Genomic DNA, 20,967 nt, shown 5'->3' with positions numbered 1-20,967 from the left:
GGAGAAAGAAACCAACGAAGAGGGTGTCTCAGGGGCCAGGGCCTCGCATGCAAGATTATATAGATTGATAAGAAAGAATTTTATCTTATCACATCAGATTATCTGGAAGAGATTTTCCACGAGGCCGACCCGGAGCAGTCCTCAAGAGAGGGTCATGCCTACCTTGCCGATGCAGCGCCGAGGGCTCGCACGGAATGGTATTGAGCAATGAGCATCTTGCTGTGGCTCCCGTGACCAGGTCTGGGGTCCATCCCCCAAGAATATAGCGGACTGGGCAGTCCGACTTCGCATCGCAGTTGATGTTGGGTACCGGGGCCGGGCTCGACCCAACCGTGCATTGAAGAGCCCATGTAACGAGGCTGGAACCAAGATTGGGACGCCTTTGACCACCTTCACCACGACATCCTGGCAAACCGTTCGAAGAATTGAACTTGTCGTCAACAAATCCTCTCTTAAATTTCTCGCTCTGGTCAAGGGAGGAGGAAGTTGTTCTCAGCTCCGCGACTTGGGGCAGTTATGTAACGCCAAACCCGGGGACCCTCAGCTAAGCTATCAGCTTTGCTATCGGGTCGTGGAGGTGCAGATCTGTCCATGTCATTGGTTCAAACCCTGGCAGCTTCAAATGTCGCGATCGGGTGTGACTTCTATGGCCAAGAATACGGCCAAGAAGATGGATGGGAATATGGGTCAGACACTCAATGGCGTCGAACTCGCCAAGTCGCGGCAGATTGGAAAATTTGAAGAGTCGCCTCCGGACCAGAAAGAAGAAAACTCCCCCTCGGTTAGAAGAGAGTACCGGGTTCATCTATCCTAGGAAGCAAGACATGTATATTCCGTATTCCGTAGCAGCAGCAGGAGTTTGCTGGTAGGTGTCAAGGCTACGAGTCACGTGCCCAGAGTCTCACGGATGGAGGACGAGCTACAGGTACACAATACACAGAAGAGCAATCAACAAGACATGGATGAAACCGTCTGCAGGATACAAGGACGGGAAGTTTGGCAGCTCATTGTTCCATTTGCAACAAAGTTGCATTCGAATAGTGGAATGGTTAATCCCCAAATATTAATGTTGGTTAGGGATGGATCTCGTTGTATCCTTGCCGTCCCGCATGGCAATATTAAATATCCCTTTGCAACCAGCTTGTTTTCGTGATAGCGTGTGTGGGAGAAAGATCTCCACGACTGTGCATGGCTGTCCTCAAGGAGCAGGACATAGAACATAGAACACAGATGACAGTGTCTTGCAAGCGCACCATGCCATCGTTCTCCTGGCTCGAAGCACCGTCTGCTCCCCATCCAACAATCAATGAGGTCCAACATCACCCAGCTGATGTTCCTCAGCTCTGCCCTCGTTCTCTGATACGTTCCCCTCGGCGATAACATCTATTATATCGATGAACTCTCCTAACATCGATGTCTTGCGCCGGCTGGTCTCGTACTCCGTCGAATAGGCCTTCAACACCTCCTCGGCCTCGTCCCGCAACAGGTCGATTTCCCGATCCCGCCGCTCCATTTCACGCTGCACAGCTTCTTGGCGGGCTTCTAGGACTGCTATGTACGGTCCCACTGAGTGCCTTATCCAGTCATATATGCCGAGGGCGTGGTCGAACAGTTGCAATGTGGTGCTGAGACCTTCCATTTCGGCCTCACTTTCTGTAGGGCGAAGCGACTGAATGATGACTTCGAGATCGCCGCGCCATTTCTCGAGGGCTTCTTGGTTGAGTTTGACGAACGACTCAGTCTGACGTCGGTAACCTGTAGGAAGACTAGACTCGGAGGTGGTGCTCGCTTTATCTTTGTCCTGTGGCTCCTCCGCAGCCTGATCACCATCCCCATCCTCTTGTCCATTTCCTTCTTTATGATCGATGCCGGCGTCTGTAAATGGGTTGTCGGACACATCGGCAAGTTCGTCTTCCAGAGTAAGGATAGATCCGTTGAGGGAGGTTGCGAATGACAAGTCCAGATCGAGGTCGCGTCCAAGCTCTCGATTAGAGTCCGGGTGAGGGACCAAAGGGGACGACATGGCCGATCTGAAGAGGATCGAAAATGACCCGGGGAAAAGGTGGCTGTTGGTGGAGGACGGGTCAGAAGAAGGTGAGCTGCGGTTCTGGGAGGAAAGAATGTCAAGAAAAGAGGATAAGAGGGTCGAACCTGGGGACAAACACATGCGTTGGACGACCTGGGCTGTGCCCCGACGGTTAAAGACTCTGCTCTCCCCCCAGACTCAGTGTCATGCGATGGCGGGAGACGGAAAGACTGTCAGTATCTTCAAAACTCAGAATATGCAGTTGTCTAATATCGAAAATGTATACATGGGCCCTTCACTCCCGCCGCCTAGTTGTAAGCTCAACACCATGTTGGCCATGTTCCGTAAGATCTTCCGTTCCATCCAAAATCTCATGCTCATTAGTGTAACCATCAGCGAAATCTTCTGGTCTATCTTGTCCCGCCACTCTAGTCCATCCCTGAGCTATGGGAGGACTGAGTCTCAACTTTCCGCGTGATAGGTTATTGATCTTATCGGCAAAGTAATCACCTATCCGGCTGAGGAGATCGACGATTCGTTCAGGGTTAAGATTAGGTTCGTCCTGGAGGGTGTGGGCATGGGCATGTTCCTGAGCTTCAACCTTGAATTGATACTTCAGACAGTCTTTCACCGTGACGAGCCCTTCGAGGCGGCCATGGTGATCGACGAGAATGACACGCGGGCCCATCTTCTTGAAGAGCTCCATGATTGTCTCCAGAGGCAGGCGAGGATGGACAGTGATTGGAGTCGCATCGACATATGGACTGAAGTCCACGGTCTGGGTGGCCATGGAATCAAAGGAAACGGCTGGACTGAGCGGAGCTGCAGACTCTGCTTCGTCGTCCCGCTCCGCAGTGAACACACATTTGGCGTCTGCTGCCAGCATAGCGCCTTTTTGGGCCTTGTCGACGGCAAACTGCAACTCAGTCCTTCCAATGTATCCCACTAAGATCTTAGAATCGACATCTTCCACAATGGGAAATCCGGAATATGTTGTGTCGTTCAGCAGCGTTTGTACAGCCTTGACTTCCATACCTCTCGAGGGTAATACACTGACATGGGCGGTCATGATCTGCGACACAGGCACACCAAAAGTATGTTCTTCCTTGTTGTCCAGGAAAGGGAAGCCGTTGAACCAAATCATCCGATCTGCAATGCCAGCTTTGCTGAACCTGTCTCCTACGGCTTTGGTTACACCTACCACTATCATTGTGGGAAGAATGTAAGTCAAGGCTCCGGTCAATTCAAACATGATGACGGTGACTGAAATGGTCAGGTGCATGATGCCACTGAGAGCAGCACCAGCGCCGAGGAATGCGTAAGTGCCAGGCGTTATGCATGGCACGTCGGGTTGACAGGCAGAGAAGAACCGTGAATCTGGAAAAGTCTCGTACAACCATTGTACAATGATTCCTAGCATCCGACCAAAAGATGCTCCAACGGCCATGGAGGGCACGAATATACCTGCAGGTACCTTGCAACCATAAGATATAATGACGAGGAACATGCGAAGGAAAGTTGCGACCAACAACGACAGGATCAGCGTCGGCCTGTTTCTTGATTCGCACAGTCCATGGTAATCATAGTCACCCTCACACTCCCGAAACAGCAGCTCCATCATTTCCGTCATGTCGATCCTGAGAAACATGTTTGGAAAACAGAGGATGGCCGTGGCACCGGCCAGGATGACGGCTTCGGGGATGGCAAACTTGGACAGATATTTCTTCCTAAATGCCTGGGCTTGGAGGTTGTATTTAATGACAACTGCACCGTAGAGTCCACCAAAGATGCCGAGGATGATGTAGAAGACGATTTCGAAGAAGTGCCAGTCTCGATCGTACTTGACTGAGAACGTGACGAGCTGTCCGGTCCTGAACGGATTGATCGTAGCCAGCACTGCCGTAGCTACAAGAGCACAGAAGTAACTCCGCCAGAGCGTCTTCAAGGGGAAATGGGTCGCCATTTCTTCGAGCGAGAACAAAACGCCTCCAATCGGACTTCCAAATGCCACAGCCACTCCGGCCCCTGCTGTTGCCGTCAAAATCTCTCGGGTCTTGGAAGCACTCCGTCGGTATTTGGCGAAGAATCGTGAAACGACGTTGCCAACACAGACCGCATAATGTACACTAGGACCCTCCTTGCCGACTGACAAGCCTGAGGCAATGGCTAGAGGCAGACAGATCGATTTGATGAGGAATGTCGAGAATCCGAGGAAGCCTTTCATGACGAAACCGGCAATGATGCATTTGATCTCTGAGATGCCAGAGCCAGCAGCGTAGGGAGCGTAGCATTTGACCAGGTATGCCGAGATGAATGCCAGGAGAAGCGCAAATATGGTGTATAGCAAATAATTTACAACACTGAATGAAGTCCACCTCCGCCACTCGTCGCATCCGTTCTCGGAGCCGAAGCAGCAGAAGCCTTCATTGAGATACCAGGCAGTCGTACAATAGCCCATCTTGATATCTGACAGCCACTCCGTGATGATATTCAAGGCGGCAGCATTGACGCCAATGATGATCCCGACCAGTGTGATCACCACCCAGGCCTGTGCTGCATCGTAGGACTCCCAGAGCTTGCGACGCCAGCCCAGCACTCCCTCTCTTTCGAAGAACCTCGACTCTCTGCGCCGGGCGCGTCTCCGCATCTGTTCTTGGGCCGCATCTTGTACCCAGTCGATTGTAGTGAAATCTTCGTAGCGTTTTATCTCTGCAATCTCTTCGGTGAGAGACTGTTCGGCCGGCGCAAGCTGAGGCCGGGCCTCGCCATGTTCGAGGCTGGAGAGGTGGGATAGGCGTCGGGATAGGCGCCTGGCTGACAGTGAGGGTCGGCGAGAAGAGGACGCACGCGAGGTCATAACACCGGCTCATCTACCATGGCTGAAATGAGATGTCTAGACTGTCGATTGCCGTTCGCAGGCTGTTGAGTACTAGTATGGCTCAGCACATGTTTGTTCGCAGGATGAAGCCCGTGAACTCGGTGGCCTCCCGGTCGACCATCGCTTTTCCCCTTTCGGACGTGCCCAGAACGTGACCTGAGAACTCTCGACGCGACTTCAAATGGGAAATATCGAGCCCCCGCCCGACCAGACAAACGGGTCCTAACACGACGTGCAAGAACACTACTTCTCAAGAAAAACTCATCGTCACCTCAGACGTATCACTGGCCTAGTCTCGCCGTGGATTTCGTCCATCTAAGCGCCCGGCGATCCATTGAGAAGAGCAAACCCTCACAAGGAGAATCCATCCCTTTGTCAACGCCATCAGTGAGCCTTCGACAGCCAAAAGTCGTGTCAAAAGCATTTAGGCTATTTGGAACTCTTGAGGATTGATCTAAGCGACCAAATTCAAGTCTCAGGTCGCCATGCCATACAACAATGCCCCTATCGAGCCACCTCAGGACGTCACAGGCTCATCTGCTCTTCCAAGTGAGTCATTTCTCGTGCCATTGTCTTGACGACACATCGCTGACCAGCCTACAGTGGCGAGAGTGAAGAAAATCATAGCTATGGATGATGAGATTGGCCAATGTTCCACCACGGCTGCTTTTGCGATCTCTGTCGCGACGGTGGGTTCAGCCGCGCCAACTTCCAGGGAGGGCGCTGTTGCTGATAATGTTTCCAGGAGATATTCCTTCGCTACTTAACCGAACAAGCATATAACGTGGTCAAATCGGAACGAAAGCCCCGGCGGAATATTGCATACAAGGACGTTGGTGAGTCGCTGGTTAGCCAGATCACCAGGATCATGCATCGCTGACTATGACCAAGCCACAGCGGTATCTAGAATCGACAACCTCGAGTTTCTGTCCGACACGGTTCCCAAGACAAAGACCTACCGGCAGTACAGAGAAGAAAAGGCTCAGGAGGCTGCGCATGCAGCATCCTCGACGGCTGGACATGGCGTCAATGGTGAGACTGGTTCGATTTCGATCCAGACGATGATGAAGAATCAGCCGCAGAACGGTGTCAATGGGGTAAACGGCTCTCCGCATGCGAATGGCACAAGTGGTGGTTCCGTCGGTCACAGATCACTTCATCAGCGAACGCACAGTCATCCGGACCCGGTCAGGGACATCGAGATGAGTGGTTGAGAGTGGTTGAGGCACAAACACGTCAATCTGTATTTCAGGCGATGATGAATGATGCCTCTTAAGGGGCGTGTAGCTGCAAGCATTGTACTGAAGGACGGGGCTATGGGCATGGTTCGGACTGCGAGGCCTAGGGGCCATGGGACAGGCACTGCGAGCGTTGCATGATGAGCACGGTAGAATAGACGTATGTTTCACAGCATCTCCCACCAGAGACTCTGGGAACCACTCGTTGAATCTTGCTGGAGTGATCGAGAGTGGGCGAGCTGGCGTTCCAGCTAATGTTGATGGTTTGATGGTGGACGCTGAACTTGAAGCTCTAAACCGTCGAGATCTCTCCACCAATCACAATCGAGGCAAAACGAGTCTTGGCTTTGGACCTCAATTCGAAGATCAACTCGAAGTTCAAGTTCGCAGCGCCTCTCGTCCACCACGTTCAGCTTCCAAGCTTTTCACCTCGTCGTCCACGATCGCTCTCTGCTTTCACACAGCCCTCACGATGCGTCCAGTTCCTGCATCCGCGGGCTCTGCCGTGCGCAGCTGGACCCGACACACACTTCCTACCTCCGCAGCCCCGTCGTCCCGTCTGGCCGCGGCAGCTTCAGCTTCAGCTTCAACTCCATCCACCCCAAGTTCGCAACAGCGGCGGCTACAGTCCGGCGAAGCTGCAAGCAGCGGCTCGAGCTTCCAAAGCCCCTTCACCACCACCAAGGCGAAGAAATATGACACCACCAAGATCCCGAGCTTCAAGCACTACCAGGCCAGCACCCCGGCCATCACGAACCGAGTCTTTCAATACTTCATGGTCGGCACTATGGGCCTGCTGACCGCCGCTGGCGCAAAGGCTACTGTTCAGGGTTAGTACACGAGAAACAAAAAGCCACGACGTGGACACATCAATTTCGGCACCAAGGAGCATGAAGAGCTGACGTTTGTTTCTTTCTTTCGCAGACTTCCTTGTCAACATGTCCGCGTCCGCCGACGTGCTGGCTCAAGCCAAGGTCGAAGTCGATCTCGCTGCCATCCCTGAAGGCAAGAACGTCCTCATCAAATGGCGAGGCAAGCCCGTCTTCATCCGTCACCGGACAGAAGACGAAATCAAGGAGGCCGAATCTGTCGAGTACGTTCCTGCTCCGTTCTCTCCATTGAGTGCCCGAATCAATTCGAGCTCCCTATTTTCTCCATATGTTTGCCGCGCGCGAAGAGCTTTCGTACTAATCTTTTCGTGCCATAGTGTCTCAACTCTACGTGACCCGCAATCGGACGCCGACCGCGTCAAGAAACCCGAATGGCTAGTGATGTTGGGCGTGTGCACGCACTTGGGATGTGTCCCCATCGGCGAATCCGGTGACTATGGTGGCTGGTTCTGCCCTTGCCACGGTTCTCACTACGACATCTCCGGCCGTGTGCGGAGAGGTCCTGCTCCTTTGAACCTGGAGATTCCTAATTACGACTTCCCCGAAGACGACAAGTTGATCATTGGTTAAACAGGGTTGGAGTTGAGCTGCTTGACAAGACCTTTGAGGCGGGCCGGTGGGGGAATTGTATGTGTCGGGAGTCGTCCAAAAGAGCGCGGAAGGCAAACTAGCTGCAAAACTACATTCTCGGCTAGGTTCTGTACATATTAGAGACACGACGGGGCCTTTGGGGCTGCGATTGCTGAGATCGCATGTCCGAGGTGGGGGATGGACTTGAGTGCAGTGGACTTTTGAGGAGCAGCCTAAAAGATGATAAAACCATACCTAAACATATCATTGTCTGACATGTTCGACCGAGGGCTGTTTTCTCTCCCCGAGTTCAGTTCGAGTCCGATTTTTGCTTTGCTTTGCTTTTTTGTTGTTTCCGGCATTACATGAGGCCGAACGAGCAGCAGCAGGGTCAACACTAGAGTGCCAACGACCTGATCTGGCAAGCTGAAGCAGGTCGAGAGAAGGAGATGACTATTGGAGACAGGCAGGCCACAAGGGCTAATAAAGGCTGACCAGGGAAGGGAAGCATCCTCTATTATCTGGTTCAGCCATGAATGAGGGGAGGGGCATTTCTCTGTTGAATATCGTCTTGACTAGTATCTCACTCAATGTCCTTTCGAGTCTTATGAGGTCTTCCCTCATACCTCATACGGTGGTGTTTATCTACAGTTACACAATGAGACGTGGGTCAAATAAATGCTTTTTTCGGTCTAGACAGTACAGAGTACAGCCACAGCTCATTTGGGCCGTAGGAGGACAACCAACAGGCCCATCAGCGCCATGCCGCCGGCCACACCTTGCATTGCAACAGTTGTCAACTGCCGTTGCGTGAGCGTGAGGAGGTTCTCGTCGCTAAACAGTGCGCGTAGCGAGTCTTCATACCACGCGAGTGGGGAGGTAGGGGCGGTCCAGCGCGACGTCGCCGAGGGAGATGTGACGGGTTCTTCTGGTATGATTGTCTCGAGCGATCCTTGCGCGACTTCCTCGGCGGCGATCTCTTCGGCGGCGAGCTGCTCGGCCGCCGCTTCGATGACGGGTTCTGGTGGAGGAGAAGGCGTTGTCTCTATGGGCGGGGGCGTTGGAACAGCTTCATCGACGGTGGTGCCCGAGACAGCGTCGACAATCTGCTCGACTATTTTGTCGGCCACAGCGTCTACTTTCTCTCCAGGCGACATGGCCGCTATGGCACCCTCTTGGTTCGGCCGCACCGGTTGCACAGCAGTCACCTCGTCGAACGTCTCCTTTAATGCAAGTTCGACCTTCTCTTCGAACCCCTTGACCAGCCTTTGCCGCCGCCATGGCTCGATGGCGATCTGGAAGACGACGAATAACAGCACGTTGAGCCCCATTAAGCCCCAAGTGCCCCAGGTCGACATCTGTCTGATCTTGTCGCTCCAGATCTGTTCCTCGTGGTAGCGTGCCAGGATTGCCTTTGCGAGTTTCGACGAGGCTTCTTCGTACCTTGCTTCTGCATCGGCCACGTCCTTCTGCGCAGCAGCCTCGGCCTGCTCGTTTGCATGGTCGGATCGGTACAGACTGGTGAAGCGCTCAAGATCAGTAGGAGACCAGGTGTGTTTTCTGTGCAAGAGGTCGTTTACTTCGCGCTGGGTAGCGCTCCGCGTTGCAATTGCCTCGGTGTATCTTGATCGACTTTCATTGACTGCTTGACGACATTCCTGCACCACTGCTTCCTGATGCTCAATTTCGTGCTTCAATGCTTCTATCCCTGAGTAGCCAGTGAGGTCGTTCAATCGCCGGGACGCCGTGAAGATATGGGTCTGGAAATTGTCCATGAAATGCGTAAATCGTTCTCGCACGTGCGAATACCGAGAGGCTAGATGGGAGGGCAGCTTCTTGTCCCAAGAGGACGGCGGCGGGGGCGGGGGCGGAGGTTGCGACTGCTTGTGTTCTTTCTGGCCATGTGCCTGGGACGGATGGACAATCGACGAGGACTCCGGAATCGTATGAATGATTGTTTCATGCTGAGGGTCCTTGAGTTTCTCATCGGCCTGCGAGGCCACTGTATCTGCCCGGGACTCGAAGCTCTCTTCTATCCGACTCTTTGCATCTTCGACTTTCCTCTCAATCTCCGTCCTGTTATCGCTATAAAAGCGAGCTTGCAAAGCTATTCTGGACCTTTGTCTGGGCCATGGCTGTGGGGAGGACCGGACCAGCGAGGAAAATTGAAGCTGAAGCGGCCGAGGGAAAGTGTGGGAGATGGGCTTTGCGGCTCGAAAGGCGGACCACAATGTCTGAGAGAGCCGTATAGGGGCTTGCTGCATCGCGAGCAGCAGTGATGCAGGGTCTGAGCCGCCAGGTGGGAAGAGCTGTCTCCCACGAACAGACAGAGTTCCAATGCCCACGCCAGCCTATAACCCTATAACACGGTCAACTCTCGGCGCCCAGGGCAGCTTCAGGTTCCGCCCCGGCTGCCAGTGCGTACCTGTACTCCGTAGTATTTAGTATTTCCCTAGCTAGTACCACTATGGGTGCTGTTGGGGGGAAGGTTTCCCGGGACACAGTGCGACGTCATCAGCGCTCCCCTCTCACTCGGTGGTGTCGGCTTGCCTGGTCGGGCATTTGCCCGCCAGAAAATATCTGAAACGATGGGTCAGGCACGCCGCGACGATCGGAACACTACTCTGTGCTACCCAGCTACCCACCACTGGAGCCCGTCGACTACCCCACGGCTCTGATTAATTCTGCCCGGTCATATAAGGGGACAGATCATCTGCTGTCAAGTGGCCCTTCTGTCTGTTTATCTCTGAAGTTAGACATAGGCTGTTGCTCACCGCGCCGCTTCCCCTCGCCCAGATTCGCATTGAACTCGTCGTCTACCGGCACTACAAGGTACAAAGACAGACAGAGCTACGTAGCCCAGCATGCCTTTCCCCGAGACGCTCAACAAGAAGCCGCGGGTGATCTTCTTCACCGACTTTGACGGCACCATCACGCTGCAGGACACCAACGACTTCATCACGGACAACTACGGCATGGGCTACGAGGAGCGGCGCCAGCTGTTCCGCGCCGTCATCAACCACACCGACACGTTCCGCAACACGTTCCAGAAGATGATCGACTCATGGCACATGCCGTTCCCGCGCGTGCTCGAGATCCTGCGCGACAACATCACGCTGGACCCGTACTTCAAGCAGTTCATGGTGTGGGCGCGCGAGCACGACGTGCCGGTGATTGTGCTGAGCAGCGGCATGATCCCCGTGCTGGAGACGCTGCTGAAGCATCTGCTGGGCGAGGACCTGATGTCCGACATCGAGATCGTCGCCAACGAGGTCCAGCTGCTCGCCCCGGGCAACTCGATCGACGTCGCCGACGGCTGGACCATCAAGTTCCACGACGACTCCGGCTTCGGCCATGACAAGAGCCTGACCATCCGCCCCTACGCGGACGCCATTGCCAAACTGCCCCCCAATGAGCGGCCCACGCTGCTGTACGCCGGTGACGGTGTGAGCGATCTCAGCGCCGCCAGGGAGACGGATTTGCTCTTCGCGCGCGCCGGCCAAGATCTCGTCACCTGGTGCGAGAAAGAAGGCATCCCCTTCACCACCTTTGAGGACTGGAAGACCATTCTAGACGAGACAAAGGATATCTACGAAGAACGTAAGACGGTCAAGAAACTCGCCGAGGAAGGCTTGAGGCGATACCGAACCAATTCCTTCGAGGAGAACTCGCACCTGCGGCCGACCATCAAATGAACGGCTAGCACTACAGAATAGATTGCACCGTGGATAGAAGGCATCGATAACATCGCCAGGGATGAGAGAACTAACTCCAGTATATTGCAGGCTTGCTTGGATTGGATGGGTTCACATTCGAGGTACGAGCCCGTACCTCGCTAGGAAATGAATAGACGGAAATTAGAATATGAAAAGTCAGGCATTGACGTGGATAGAAAATATTATCGATACTACTGGCCAGCTAACGCCATCTGCGCCCTAGACGCCAGGTGATTGCAGTGCTTGCGGTGCTTGATTTCATGCGACAGTAGCCCTTCGGGAATCGGGCACCTGGTCCAAGCTGGCAAGTTAATGCTGTTCACCGACATACTCATCCAACGCCTTCTTCAAACACCCTTCATCTCTGGGAACTAGCCTGACCCTGTATCGCTTAGGCACACTGACAAGCTGGGTGTGGTCCTCCACGCCCTTGACGGGATGTGTATTGACGGCGCCGCCATCCGCGGCCTCGACATCTCGGATCTCGAACGCCGACAGCAACCGCAAGTAGATGGTATACATTTCGCGGTTGGCCAGCAGGCTGCCGGCGCACATACGGTAACCCAGACCGTACGTGAAGAGCGGGGCGTCAGGGACTTCAAGCCAGCGCTCAGGACGGAACACCTCCGGGTCACTCCAGACTTCGGGATCCATGTTGCATGCCCAGGCGTTGAGGAAGATGACGCTCCCTGAGGGGATGGTATGGCCGTTGTACATGACATCTCTCACTGTGGCGCGCGGCAGCGACAGGCGGAGGACGGTATAGTAGCGCAACAGTTCGCGGACGAGCGCTACAATATACGGGATGGACTGGTCATCGTTGGCATCACAAAGGATCTGCTCGGGAGGATACACGGCTCGGATCTCCTGCTGAGCTTTCCTCTGGATATCTGGGTGTTGGGCCAGTAGCGCCATTGACCACGCGACCAAGGTCGTGAGGGTGTCTAGACCACCAGACAACATTGTCAAAGAGATCGAAGTGAGTTCTTCAGAATTGAGTTTGGCGTCCTTGTCCTGGATCACGTTGGCTTGGATGCATGGTTGGTGTGTGCCCAATGCCATACGGTGGTCAAGGTTCTCATTCAATCTCCTTAGATAAATGTCTCGGCGTCGACGCATGTCTCGTGCCTTTGCACTCCCGAAATTGAAGGGGTTCAGCCGCAGAATAGGGATGTAGTCCTGGAGATTGCCGGTGGTGGATCGGAACTTGGACACTTCCTCCTCCACGTGCGTGATCTCGCCGAACAGCTCGTCGTTTTGAGACGCCATGCGCGTGCCCCAGTTCAAGGTCAGGGCAAGGGACAGGGACAGCCTTTGAATCATGGGCATGGGGTCTACCGGCTTCCGGCCCCCTTCACCGTAGTGGAGGAATTCACTTAAGAAATCTCGTGTCTCAATATCGATATGAGGAATGTATGTCGCCACACTAGGTTTGTTCAATGCACTTGCGGCGCCCTTTCTTCGGCGTTTCAAACTCTCGCTGAACGGTGAGGTCCCGATTGTTGTTCCTGCCGTCGAACTGACAACCTTGTGGAAAGTGTAGAACTCGGGTCTTGAAGCGAGCGCCTGGGAGTTCACCCCGAAGATCTCTCTGGCAGCCTGAGCGCCGTTCACCACGATCACCGGGATGTTGCCCAGCATGATCTGATAAACAGGCCCGAACTTTTTGGACCACAATCGATATTGTTCTGCTGCATCGGTTCTGATTTGATGAATGTTGCCGATCACTGGCAAACCCGACGGTCCTTCGAAGCCAGAAATACGGGCTCGTGCTCTCTGTATTTCGGTGAGGATGAGATATAGTACGGCAGAGGCCGCCACGAAGTATGCTAGGAACGTCACTGGCGCGGCTTGGGCACGGCCCACAAGACCGGAGAGAATGTTATCAATCATAGCGACCGAAATCTAGAGCAGGGACCAAGTGCGACCGGAAGGGAGCGACAAAGACCACGAAGAATACCCGAAGCTGAAGAAGATGCCAGGTTGTAGAAGATAGAAGACCATAGACCACTATAAGACGCATTCGACCCCAGACTGGTTGTGAGGGGACGGCTGGTCTGTGGGGAAGGCCCCGGTCAGAAGCTCCTTCCCATTCCGCTCATAAGCCGTGGAGGGCGGAACCACGACCGCCTCGTGAGCATCAGTGACCGGGGCTGCCAGTGGGAGATGTCGAATTGAACTGATTGGAGGAGTGGGCCGAGAACCAGACATTGTCGGCAGTTGCACGCCACGGGATTCTTCCTTTCAGTCTGATCGGTGACACCAGGTAATATGTTGATCCAGCACAAGTTTCCCACGCTGGTATCATTCCGAGCCCTCTCGTCTACGGAGCCCATTATGAGAATGAGCATACCATTGAGTGATGGGGCGGTGGAGGTTGCTTGATGGATGCACGTGTGACTGGATGGTTGACGGTTTTTAAATGTCGGTGGCCTTGTTCAGTCTTTTTGGTACTTTGGCAGGAAACTCTACCACGTGGATGCTGTCGAAGCGCGAAATCCTACCTCATCTGGAATAATGTACTCTTTCTCCAAAAGGGTCGAACCCAAGAACATGCAGCAGTTCCCCTGCACCCGTATCTCAGATCACGTTGGCGCATATTGTCTGCCGCATCTCCTAAATCTCTGAGAGAGGAGTGCATAAGCAGGGGCGCAGAATGTTGATCATTTTCAGACCTTGACAAGGCTCAGCCGGAGCCAAGGTAGGCATACACACCTCGACTATTGGGATTGCAGGAGGAGTCGTGGAATGCTCTCTTCATTTCACAAAATAACGGAGAACCGGGGTTGGTGTTCGGCGTTGAAACTCCATCTCGAGTTGAGCAAAAGCTAGGTGGCGAGGTGAGGAGCACCGATTATCACCAATCCGTCCAACATGTTGAGTCATTTTGCTTTTCGACTTTTTCTGGATCCTGGAGTAGGCTTCTTCTCTCCTCCGGATGCACGACCAATAGCATCTGCCGTCGAGCCTCCCTGGTTCTTCTCTTTTTCCTGTTGCGCTGCCTTCTTCTCTAGAGCCCTTTTGACAGCGCCTTCCTTCTCCAGCTGCTCGATCTGCTTCTCACTATATTCCCACAGCTTCTTTGCCACTTCTTCATGCTGCGCTTCGGGTCGTAGAAGCTGGTATTCTCTGCACTCTTTGATCATTCTCCCACCAGCTCCTCGCCCGTACTCGACATCCATTGCTGCGAAAAGATAGCTCTGGGCTCCTTGAATGGGAGATTTGAGAATCAGCCACCAAACAGGCCACGTGACCAGGTAGAGGAATAGTCCCCATATTAGGCCCCCAGAGAGCCAGCGTCGTGTACCGGGAGTTCGACAGAAGCCGGGGTCAATGATGTATGCTCGGGCGTTGGTGGGTTGGTTGTCTGGACGTTTGTATGCGTCAAGGTGTTTCTGGAAAGCATAGGCGAAGGTCATGACCGCCAGCTTGCTTCTGGCAAACGAAGCACTGCCAGATTTTGTAGCAGTCTCGGTGTCCTTCAGTGCAAGCGTGCCCCCAATGTAACTACTACATGTACTGAACAGGATTCTGACGTCTCGGTCCGGGGGTTGTGCTCGGATGGCCGGGGATAGAATGCTCAAGAGGTGGAAATTGCTGAGATAGTTGATGGCCCATTCGGCTTCCAAGCCGTCCACCGTTTTCTGACTCGTCCCAAAACGAGGCGTCATCACATTCGCACACAGAATTATCATGTCCAGTCTTCTTGGGGGTGCATTGTCTACCCACTTGGTCGCGAAGACTCGTATTGAATGCAGGGAGGAAAGGTCGACTTTCTCGGCGTATATCAGTTCGTTATTCGTCAGCGTCCGGAGATCCTCGATATAGTCGACCAGGAAGGGGTCCGTCGGTGCATGATGGGTCAAGAGAATTATCTGGGCTCCTCTCGAGGCCAGTTCCTGCACGACTGCAGCGCCAATGCCTGATGTGCCTCCCTGGCTCTGGTCAGATGTAGACATGCAAAGGAGGAAAACACATACTGTCACCATCACCACCTTTCCATGCATCACCCGTTCGGAACGACATTTGGCTCCCTCAAAGTAAAGTTTCAGCAAGACGACGACGCCGACCACCGCCACGGACTTCGCCAATGCCCAGACATTGGAAAAACTGAAAAGACCTCGGTTGAAGACCTCTCCGAGCAGAGAAACAGGCATCACATCAGTATGCTGGATAAAGACAATGGGTTGAACAACTGCGACGTGGCTTTCATCCACAGCTAAAGGAGTCCAAATGGTGTTCAGAAATGTTTGCTCCATTTGCTACATATGCTCTGTATGTACATCGGGGATATGGGCGCCTAAAGCCCGCTCGAGGTTAGTGCGAGGTGCAGCAGAAGGCGAGCGCCCAAGTCAAATCCTATTTAGTCGGCTCGGCCCCATTTCCATGTACATGAAGAGGGAATATAATGATGAAGAATCGTATAAGATCCGACCTGGAGACCATGAAGAAACGTCGCATTTGGAATATGGCTTAGGACCAACTGGGTGAAGGTTGAAGGTTGCTGGTGCGTGGCCGCCGTGTGGGCGGAGATCCCCAGATTTCGTTCTTCTACACTAGGAGGCTGAAACCGACTTTTGATGGCGCCACTCATCTTGCCCCCGTCACCATTCGTGCTGTACGCATAACTTTATGTGGCTCTACATCCAAGTGAGCTTCCTTTCATTGCTTGGGGCAGGTTGGTCTAGCCACAGCCACATGTTCCAATATGGCAGATGAAGACGAAGATTATTTCCTGCCCGTGCAAGACCAGCGCGCGTTCGGCGCCGGGATCAAACGCAAACGAATCGCCTTTGTCCCAGCGACCTCCCCCGAGTCCTCAATTTCAAGCGGAACTGCGCCGCAATCGACATCCGCCGCCGCCGAAGCTCGCTACTTGTCCATAGTCTTACGGAAGAGCGCCAAAGAGAAAGAGGATCTTGGGGATCAGAACAAAAGCGAACTTGAAGCGGAAGGGGATGTGGCGCTATCAGACCAGGTCAAACTTGGACCTGAAGGAGAACCGGACAAAGTTGAGCCAGTGATGCAGACTTGCCCGGTTTGCAGGCAGTCTATATCGTCGCCCAATGACAAGGTTGCAATGGGCGCCCACGAGTCTTCTATCGCACATCAAGTTTGTCTCGAGCATTCCCATCCTCCCTCTCATCTCGATCGAGAGCACGTGGGTCTCCGGTATTTGACAAGCTATGGCTGGGACCCGGACAGTCGGACAGGCCTTGGTGCTAGACAGGAGGGAATCAGAATACCTGTCAAGCCCAAAGAGAAGAAGGACACGGCTGGGCTTCGAGAAACCGTGGAAGATGATGGCAAAGTCACAAAGCGCAAAGTCACAGCGAAGAAGGACGAGACGATTGTCCGACTCAATGCCAAACAAGTCAGGATGATGGACACGGAAGCTAAGAAAAAGGCCGAGAGACTACGAAGATCATTTTATGGTCCAGACTTGGAGCAATACCTCGGACCAAACAGCTGATCCCAGGTCGATGTCATTTGTTTATAAGGGAGTCGGTTATCACGCTCCATCACTCTCACAGGCACTTCCCTCTCCTAACGCCGCGCTAAATTCCTGAACAGCACAGGCTAGTGCTTCTTGAACAAGCCAAGGTGTTTCTTCTCCTTCTTCAACTTGCCACGGCCATCGCCCCCTGACGAGGGCTGAGATGGTCTCGAGGCCACAGGCACGGGAACGCCGTTTTCTGGTCTTCCGCCGATGGCCATCTTTTGCATAGCCTCGGTGGGCGGCCTTATCGAGGCTGGAGGACTAGCCTTCGGAGGCGCCTGAGGTCTCGGTTGTTGCATTTGTGGAGGAGGCTCTGACATCCACGCCGGAAGTTTAGGTGGAGCTCGATCTGTTGGTAGGTCTAGTTGTTTTCGACCCGCACTCAGAAGGCTTAGCTGTCGCAAAAAGTTCTTCGGAGTGATCATGTGGGTGGTGGCCAAAAACACCTCCTTTCCGGCCATGCTAGAAACATCATGGCAGGCTCGTGCTTCGGCATAAGTGGCACCGCCAGCAATGAACACAATGATACGTTGCCGGGGCTTGTTGGATTGAGACCGAGCTTGTGCCCAGGTGGGTTTTCCGGCATTTCGCAATGACGTCTGAGCGGTGTTCATCTGCGAGTTGGGGTCATTTAGATGGGGTTTGACGGGTGGAAACACGTTCGGGTCTAGAGTTCCCTGACATTGCTCCTCGAGCATGTATCTCACGGCGGGTTCAAACCGTGACAGGCTGACTTCCTCGGTACTGGTGTTGTCTCTCAATCGTGGAGGGAACAAAGGGGGTGGATTTGGGGTGGTGTCTTTGAGTGACTTTTCAATCTTTGCTCCCAACGTGATCAGGTTGTACACAATCTCGCCATCTGCGGGCGACAATTGTCCGTGACACCGCAACTTCTCGATGTCACCACGCAGAATGCCGTGCCTGTACAGAATATACAATATCAAGAGTCTGACACGGTCCTCATGGACCACACTGTCATCGTCTAGGAGCCTCACAATTTGATCAGCTGTATTCTTTGGTCTTTTGTTGTCATCATCCACTCCGGTGGCGAGTGATTGTTCCAAGGACACGACATCCAAGAGCTTGCGATCCGCAAAGATTTTAGCACACTTTTCGGCCATGTCGATGTGCAGCGAAAAGGCTTCTTTGCCTTCCTGAAATTCCGGCAGCCCAGCCAACATGTCCTTGATGGTGTTGATACTAGCAGGTTGTCCATCATTATCGGCAAATTGGGGGTTCTTCGCCTGGAACCTCTTGAACTCTTGGCTGAGTTGTACCAAGAGATCTTTCATGTGCATATGACGGTGAACGACCCAGAGATTATCTTTCTCGTTGATCTCCACCTCCTTTTCTTCCTGGTCGGGCTGACCTCTCCTGATCACGTTCCTGTATGTGATTTTGTCTTCATCGTCCCGGATAGGGAGCAGATCCATCGCCATGGCCTGGTATGTGAGTTCGTGAACGAATGGTGACATCAGATCCATTGATCGATCGGTAATCAGGAGGACCGCTCGGGGGCGGTTGGACTGGGACTGCGGTGGGAAGTTGTTTCGTTCATCGCGGGCGTAGTTGTCCAAGGCTGTCTGTACAAAATTCGCCAGGTGATAGCATAGCACATCTGCCGCAAATCGCTCATGCTCTCGAGGCTTGTAATACCTGATCAACGGGTATTCTCCTAGAGAAACACATATTGAAACGAGCTTCTGAGTCAAGGCATCCAGATGGCTCTTAACCAACGAGTCGCATGCCGGATGGTAGAGGATATGGAAGCTCCAAGGTTCGCGAAACGTGATGAGATTGGACTCTTGAGGGAAGTACTCGATATTGAGCGTGCGGGACTCGAGGATCAGCTGCGCTCGGGATTCCGAACGAAAGATATCTTCTGCGAGATCCTGGGGTAATTGTGAAGTCCATATTAGATGTGCTCGACGGTATCTCCTCCGACTCAAATCAGCCTTCAGGGATTCTACAACGTGTGGTAATGGAGACAAGAGATAGATGGCATCTGTGTCAGAAAGCGTCTGCCTGCGCTGTTCGATATGTTCGATATTCGTGATGTTGGCGTTCAAAATGTCATCTTCCTTTGTCACGTTGTACACAAGCCTCCTGCTTCGCTCATCCAAGACCAGAACTTTCCAGTCTCGCCCAGCAGTGGCTCGTATCGTTCCAAGGATAATGCTGCGCTGGATGTCGAGGATGGAGGTGGCCATCACGGCGGCTGGGAGGCTGAAGGTGTGGACGACGCTCACATGCTAGTGGTGACGGTGAATGGCCACAGGACTGAACTGAAAGGGCGTGCTGGAATTCACGGAACAGTCGGTGAAGGAGGAAGCAACGTGACAACCGTAATGGTCGGGTTTGGAGAGGCTACTACAGATATGTAGGTATCGTGGATCGTGGGGTTGATCTGGTTGAACCGTAGGGAGAGTTGCACTTGACACTAGATGAAACAAGCATCTTTGATCGGTGGACGGAGTGCAGAGGCGGATAACGCCACTCGATTACTCCAACTTTATAAGTGTTGCAGGGAAATTACCCGCCGCTTTTGGGGGACTTCTTTGGTCTTGGAGGCATCGCACTTGCAATGCTGCATGACAAGACGCTGGTTGGGTCCTAGAAGGTCCCATGCTCGCAGCGCGGGAATGTAAGGGCATGCACGGGCGAAGACCTGAATGGTCTCTACCTAGGTAGGACCAAAAGTGACTGGTTGCCAGGGCCTAATCCCCGTCTCCTTCTAGGGGCTCTCACCGCATTTGCATCAGGGCTCGGCACATGCTTCATAGACAGAGCACCAGTGGTCATTTGGGAGATGGCCAGGCACTACAGTACTGGCTTAGCATCATACGCCGAATATCCGCGAGGATTGTCCTCTCTCGCAATCGCGGCAGGAATGAGCCACAAGCTTGACAAGTCTTGTCCATCAAAATTCCGCGCTGTCCAGGCAGTGACACTGGAACCAGAGATCAGAAGACCTAGAAGCAGAAAATGTCCCTGAGGACCCTTCAGGGTTCGCCTAATCCGATATTGCCTCAGGGACAGATGGAGAACATGGCTCCCTCGGCCTACCTGATAGACCAATTTCTCGCCCCTGACCTTCCCGGCCTTCAGTTGTGCAAAGCCCTTCCAAAGTTCCCAATGTCTCCAAGCCCTCCATTCATGAGGCGCAGAGTCACAGGAACGACCTTCCCTTCGTGTACCAAAGTGGTCAGGCTCTTGAGGGATGCGGTCGTATCCTGGGGCACAGCCGGTTAGTGCCCCAAGAGGAACCAGAAAGGCTGTGCAAGGCCAGGCAATCCAAAAGAAGTATATGACAGAATCCACTCATCTGCTCGGACAGTCGAAGGGACAGGCCCCTTGACCAAAGCCGGTGGTAAGGTCCGTATGAGCCCCCGCGTGCTGGTCGAGGGGCTGCTCTTTTCCTCCTCAATTGAAACCATACACCTAGCAGCGAGTGCGGTCGATTGGCCTTCGACCACCTCTCAAACGAGGACTTTCACCATCATCTCTCCCTTCCTCTGCCCTATTGACCCTCCTGAATATGCCCATTCCCACACTGGTAGCAATACTGTGTGCTGTGTACTGTCCATGTTCCTAACCCATCCATCCGCAGCTGGTCCAAGAGCCGCCCGCCAACCTTTCTTTCTATCCCGATCGTCCGGTCCAACGTCAAGAAATTACGTCCAATTCCACGTCGACCGGACAGTCTCCAACTCCCTGGCTGAGGCCGGCCTACCTGTTGCAGAATGGGACGGCGGAGTCGAGATGGGCGCGGAAACATTGGAGGATTTGATGGGGTGAGTCTGATCCCCTTGGATGCATCTAATCCGATGATACAGTTCTCCATTTCTCTTGACGATACATGGATACAGGTCTTTCAAGGCGAAGAGTATAATCGCGTCGTGGTCCCAGACGAAGAAAAGTTCTTGCAAAGGAGTCAGGCCAAGATGATAGCGGTTTGGGACGAGGTCAAATGGGAAGGGGAGGAAGCCAAATAAAATAGAATGGACAGAGCAGTATAAAATAAACTGTATAATCTACTACGACATCAGTTTGACACTACTACTACTACTACTACTACTACTACTACTACTACTACTACTACTACTACTACTACTACTACTACTACTACTACTACTACTACTACTACTA

At 53.3% G+C, this 20,967-nt stretch overlaps 10 protein-coding genes across 10 annotated transcripts; 4 read left to right on the top strand and 6 right to left on the bottom strand.

Moving 5' to 3' along the window:
* Positions 1-1,303: 1,303 nt before the first annotated feature.
* On the bottom strand, positions 1,304-2,023 carry A1O3_04974 (uncharacterized protein; the record flags this gene model as incomplete). The annotated part of the gene is made up of 1 exon (XM_007735102.1): positions 1,304-2,023. One exon carries the CDS (start codon positions 2,021-2,023, stop codon positions 1,304-1,306), a length of 720 nt encoding a protein of 239 aa, XP_007733292.1.
* A 298-nt stretch (positions 2,024-2,321) lies between these two features.
* On the bottom strand, positions 2,322-4,883 carry A1O3_04973 (chloride channel, other eukaryote; the record flags this gene model as incomplete). The annotated part of the gene is made up of 1 exon (XM_007735101.1): positions 2,322-4,883. One exon carries the CDS (start codon positions 4,881-4,883, stop codon positions 2,322-2,324), a length of 2,562 nt encoding a protein of 853 aa, XP_007733291.1.
* A 506-nt stretch (positions 4,884-5,389) lies between these two features.
* A1O3_04972 (uncharacterized protein) lies at positions 5,390-6,118 on the top strand (the record flags this gene model as incomplete). The annotated part of the gene is made up of 4 exons (XM_007735100.1): positions 5,390-5,453; positions 5,508-5,593; positions 5,650-5,740; positions 5,796-6,118. 4 exons carry the CDS (start codon positions 5,390-5,392, stop codon positions 6,116-6,118), a joined length of 564 nt encoding a protein of 187 aa, XP_007733290.1.
* A 496-nt stretch (positions 6,119-6,614) lies between these two features.
* Positions 6,615-7,602, top strand: A1O3_04971 (ubiquinol-cytochrome c reductase iron-sulfur subunit; the record flags this gene model as incomplete). The annotated part of the gene is made up of 3 exons (XM_007735099.1): positions 6,615-6,972; positions 7,067-7,235; positions 7,350-7,602. 3 exons carry the CDS (start codon positions 6,615-6,617, stop codon positions 7,600-7,602), a joined length of 780 nt encoding a protein of 259 aa, XP_007733289.1.
* A 719-nt stretch (positions 7,603-8,321) lies between these two features.
* A1O3_04970 (uncharacterized protein) lies at positions 8,322-9,866 on the bottom strand (the record flags this gene model as incomplete). The annotated part of the gene is made up of 1 exon (XM_007735098.1): positions 8,322-9,866. One exon carries the CDS (start codon positions 9,864-9,866, stop codon positions 8,322-8,324), a length of 1,545 nt encoding a protein of 514 aa, XP_007733288.1.
* Positions 9,867-10,466: 600 nt separating this feature from the next.
* A1O3_04969 (uncharacterized protein) lies at positions 10,467-11,297 on the top strand (the record flags this gene model as incomplete). The annotated part of the gene is made up of 1 exon (XM_007735097.1): positions 10,467-11,297. One exon carries the CDS (start codon positions 10,467-10,469, stop codon positions 11,295-11,297), a length of 831 nt encoding a protein of 276 aa, XP_007733287.1.
* A 330-nt stretch (positions 11,298-11,627) lies between these two features.
* Positions 11,628-13,211, bottom strand: A1O3_04968 (3-hydroxyphenylacetate 6-hydroxylase; the record flags this gene model as incomplete). The annotated part of the gene is made up of 1 exon (XM_007735096.1): positions 11,628-13,211. The coding sequence occupies one exon, from the start codon at positions 13,209-13,211 to the stop codon at positions 11,628-11,630; it is 1,584 nt and encodes a 527-aa protein (XP_007733286.1).
* A 989-nt stretch (positions 13,212-14,200) lies between these two features.
* Positions 14,201-15,475, bottom strand: A1O3_04967 (alcohol dehydrogenase; the record flags this gene model as incomplete). The annotated part of the gene is made up of 2 exons (XM_007735095.1): positions 14,201-15,253; positions 15,299-15,475. The coding sequence occupies 2 exons, from the start codon at positions 15,473-15,475 to the stop codon at positions 14,201-14,203; spliced, it is 1,230 nt and encodes a 409-aa protein (XP_007733285.1).
* A 551-nt stretch (positions 15,476-16,026) lies between these two features.
* On the top strand, positions 16,027-16,791 carry A1O3_04966 (uncharacterized protein; the record flags this gene model as incomplete). Its single annotated transcript, XM_007735094.1, has 1 exon — positions 16,027-16,791. One exon carries the CDS (start codon positions 16,027-16,029, stop codon positions 16,789-16,791), a length of 765 nt encoding a protein of 254 aa, XP_007733284.1.
* A 107-nt stretch (positions 16,792-16,898) lies between these two features.
* Positions 16,899-19,028, bottom strand: A1O3_04965 (uncharacterized protein; the record flags this gene model as incomplete). The annotated part of the gene is made up of 1 exon (XM_007735093.1): positions 16,899-19,028. The coding sequence occupies one exon, from the start codon at positions 19,026-19,028 to the stop codon at positions 16,899-16,901; it is 2,130 nt and encodes a 709-aa protein (XP_007733283.1).
* Positions 19,029-20,967: the final 1,939 nt, after the last annotated feature.

The sequence above is a fragment of the Capronia epimyces genome, assembly GCF_000585565.1.
Source record: "Capronia epimyces CBS 606.96 chromosome Unknown aczIQ-supercont1.4, whole genome shotgun sequence".
Lineage (NCBI taxonomy): Eukaryota > Fungi > Ascomycota > Eurotiomycetes > Chaetothyriales > Herpotrichiellaceae > Capronia > Capronia epimyces.
The sequence above is the reverse complement of the archived record's forward strand: the minus strand, read 5'-3'. Positions and strand labels throughout refer to the sequence as shown.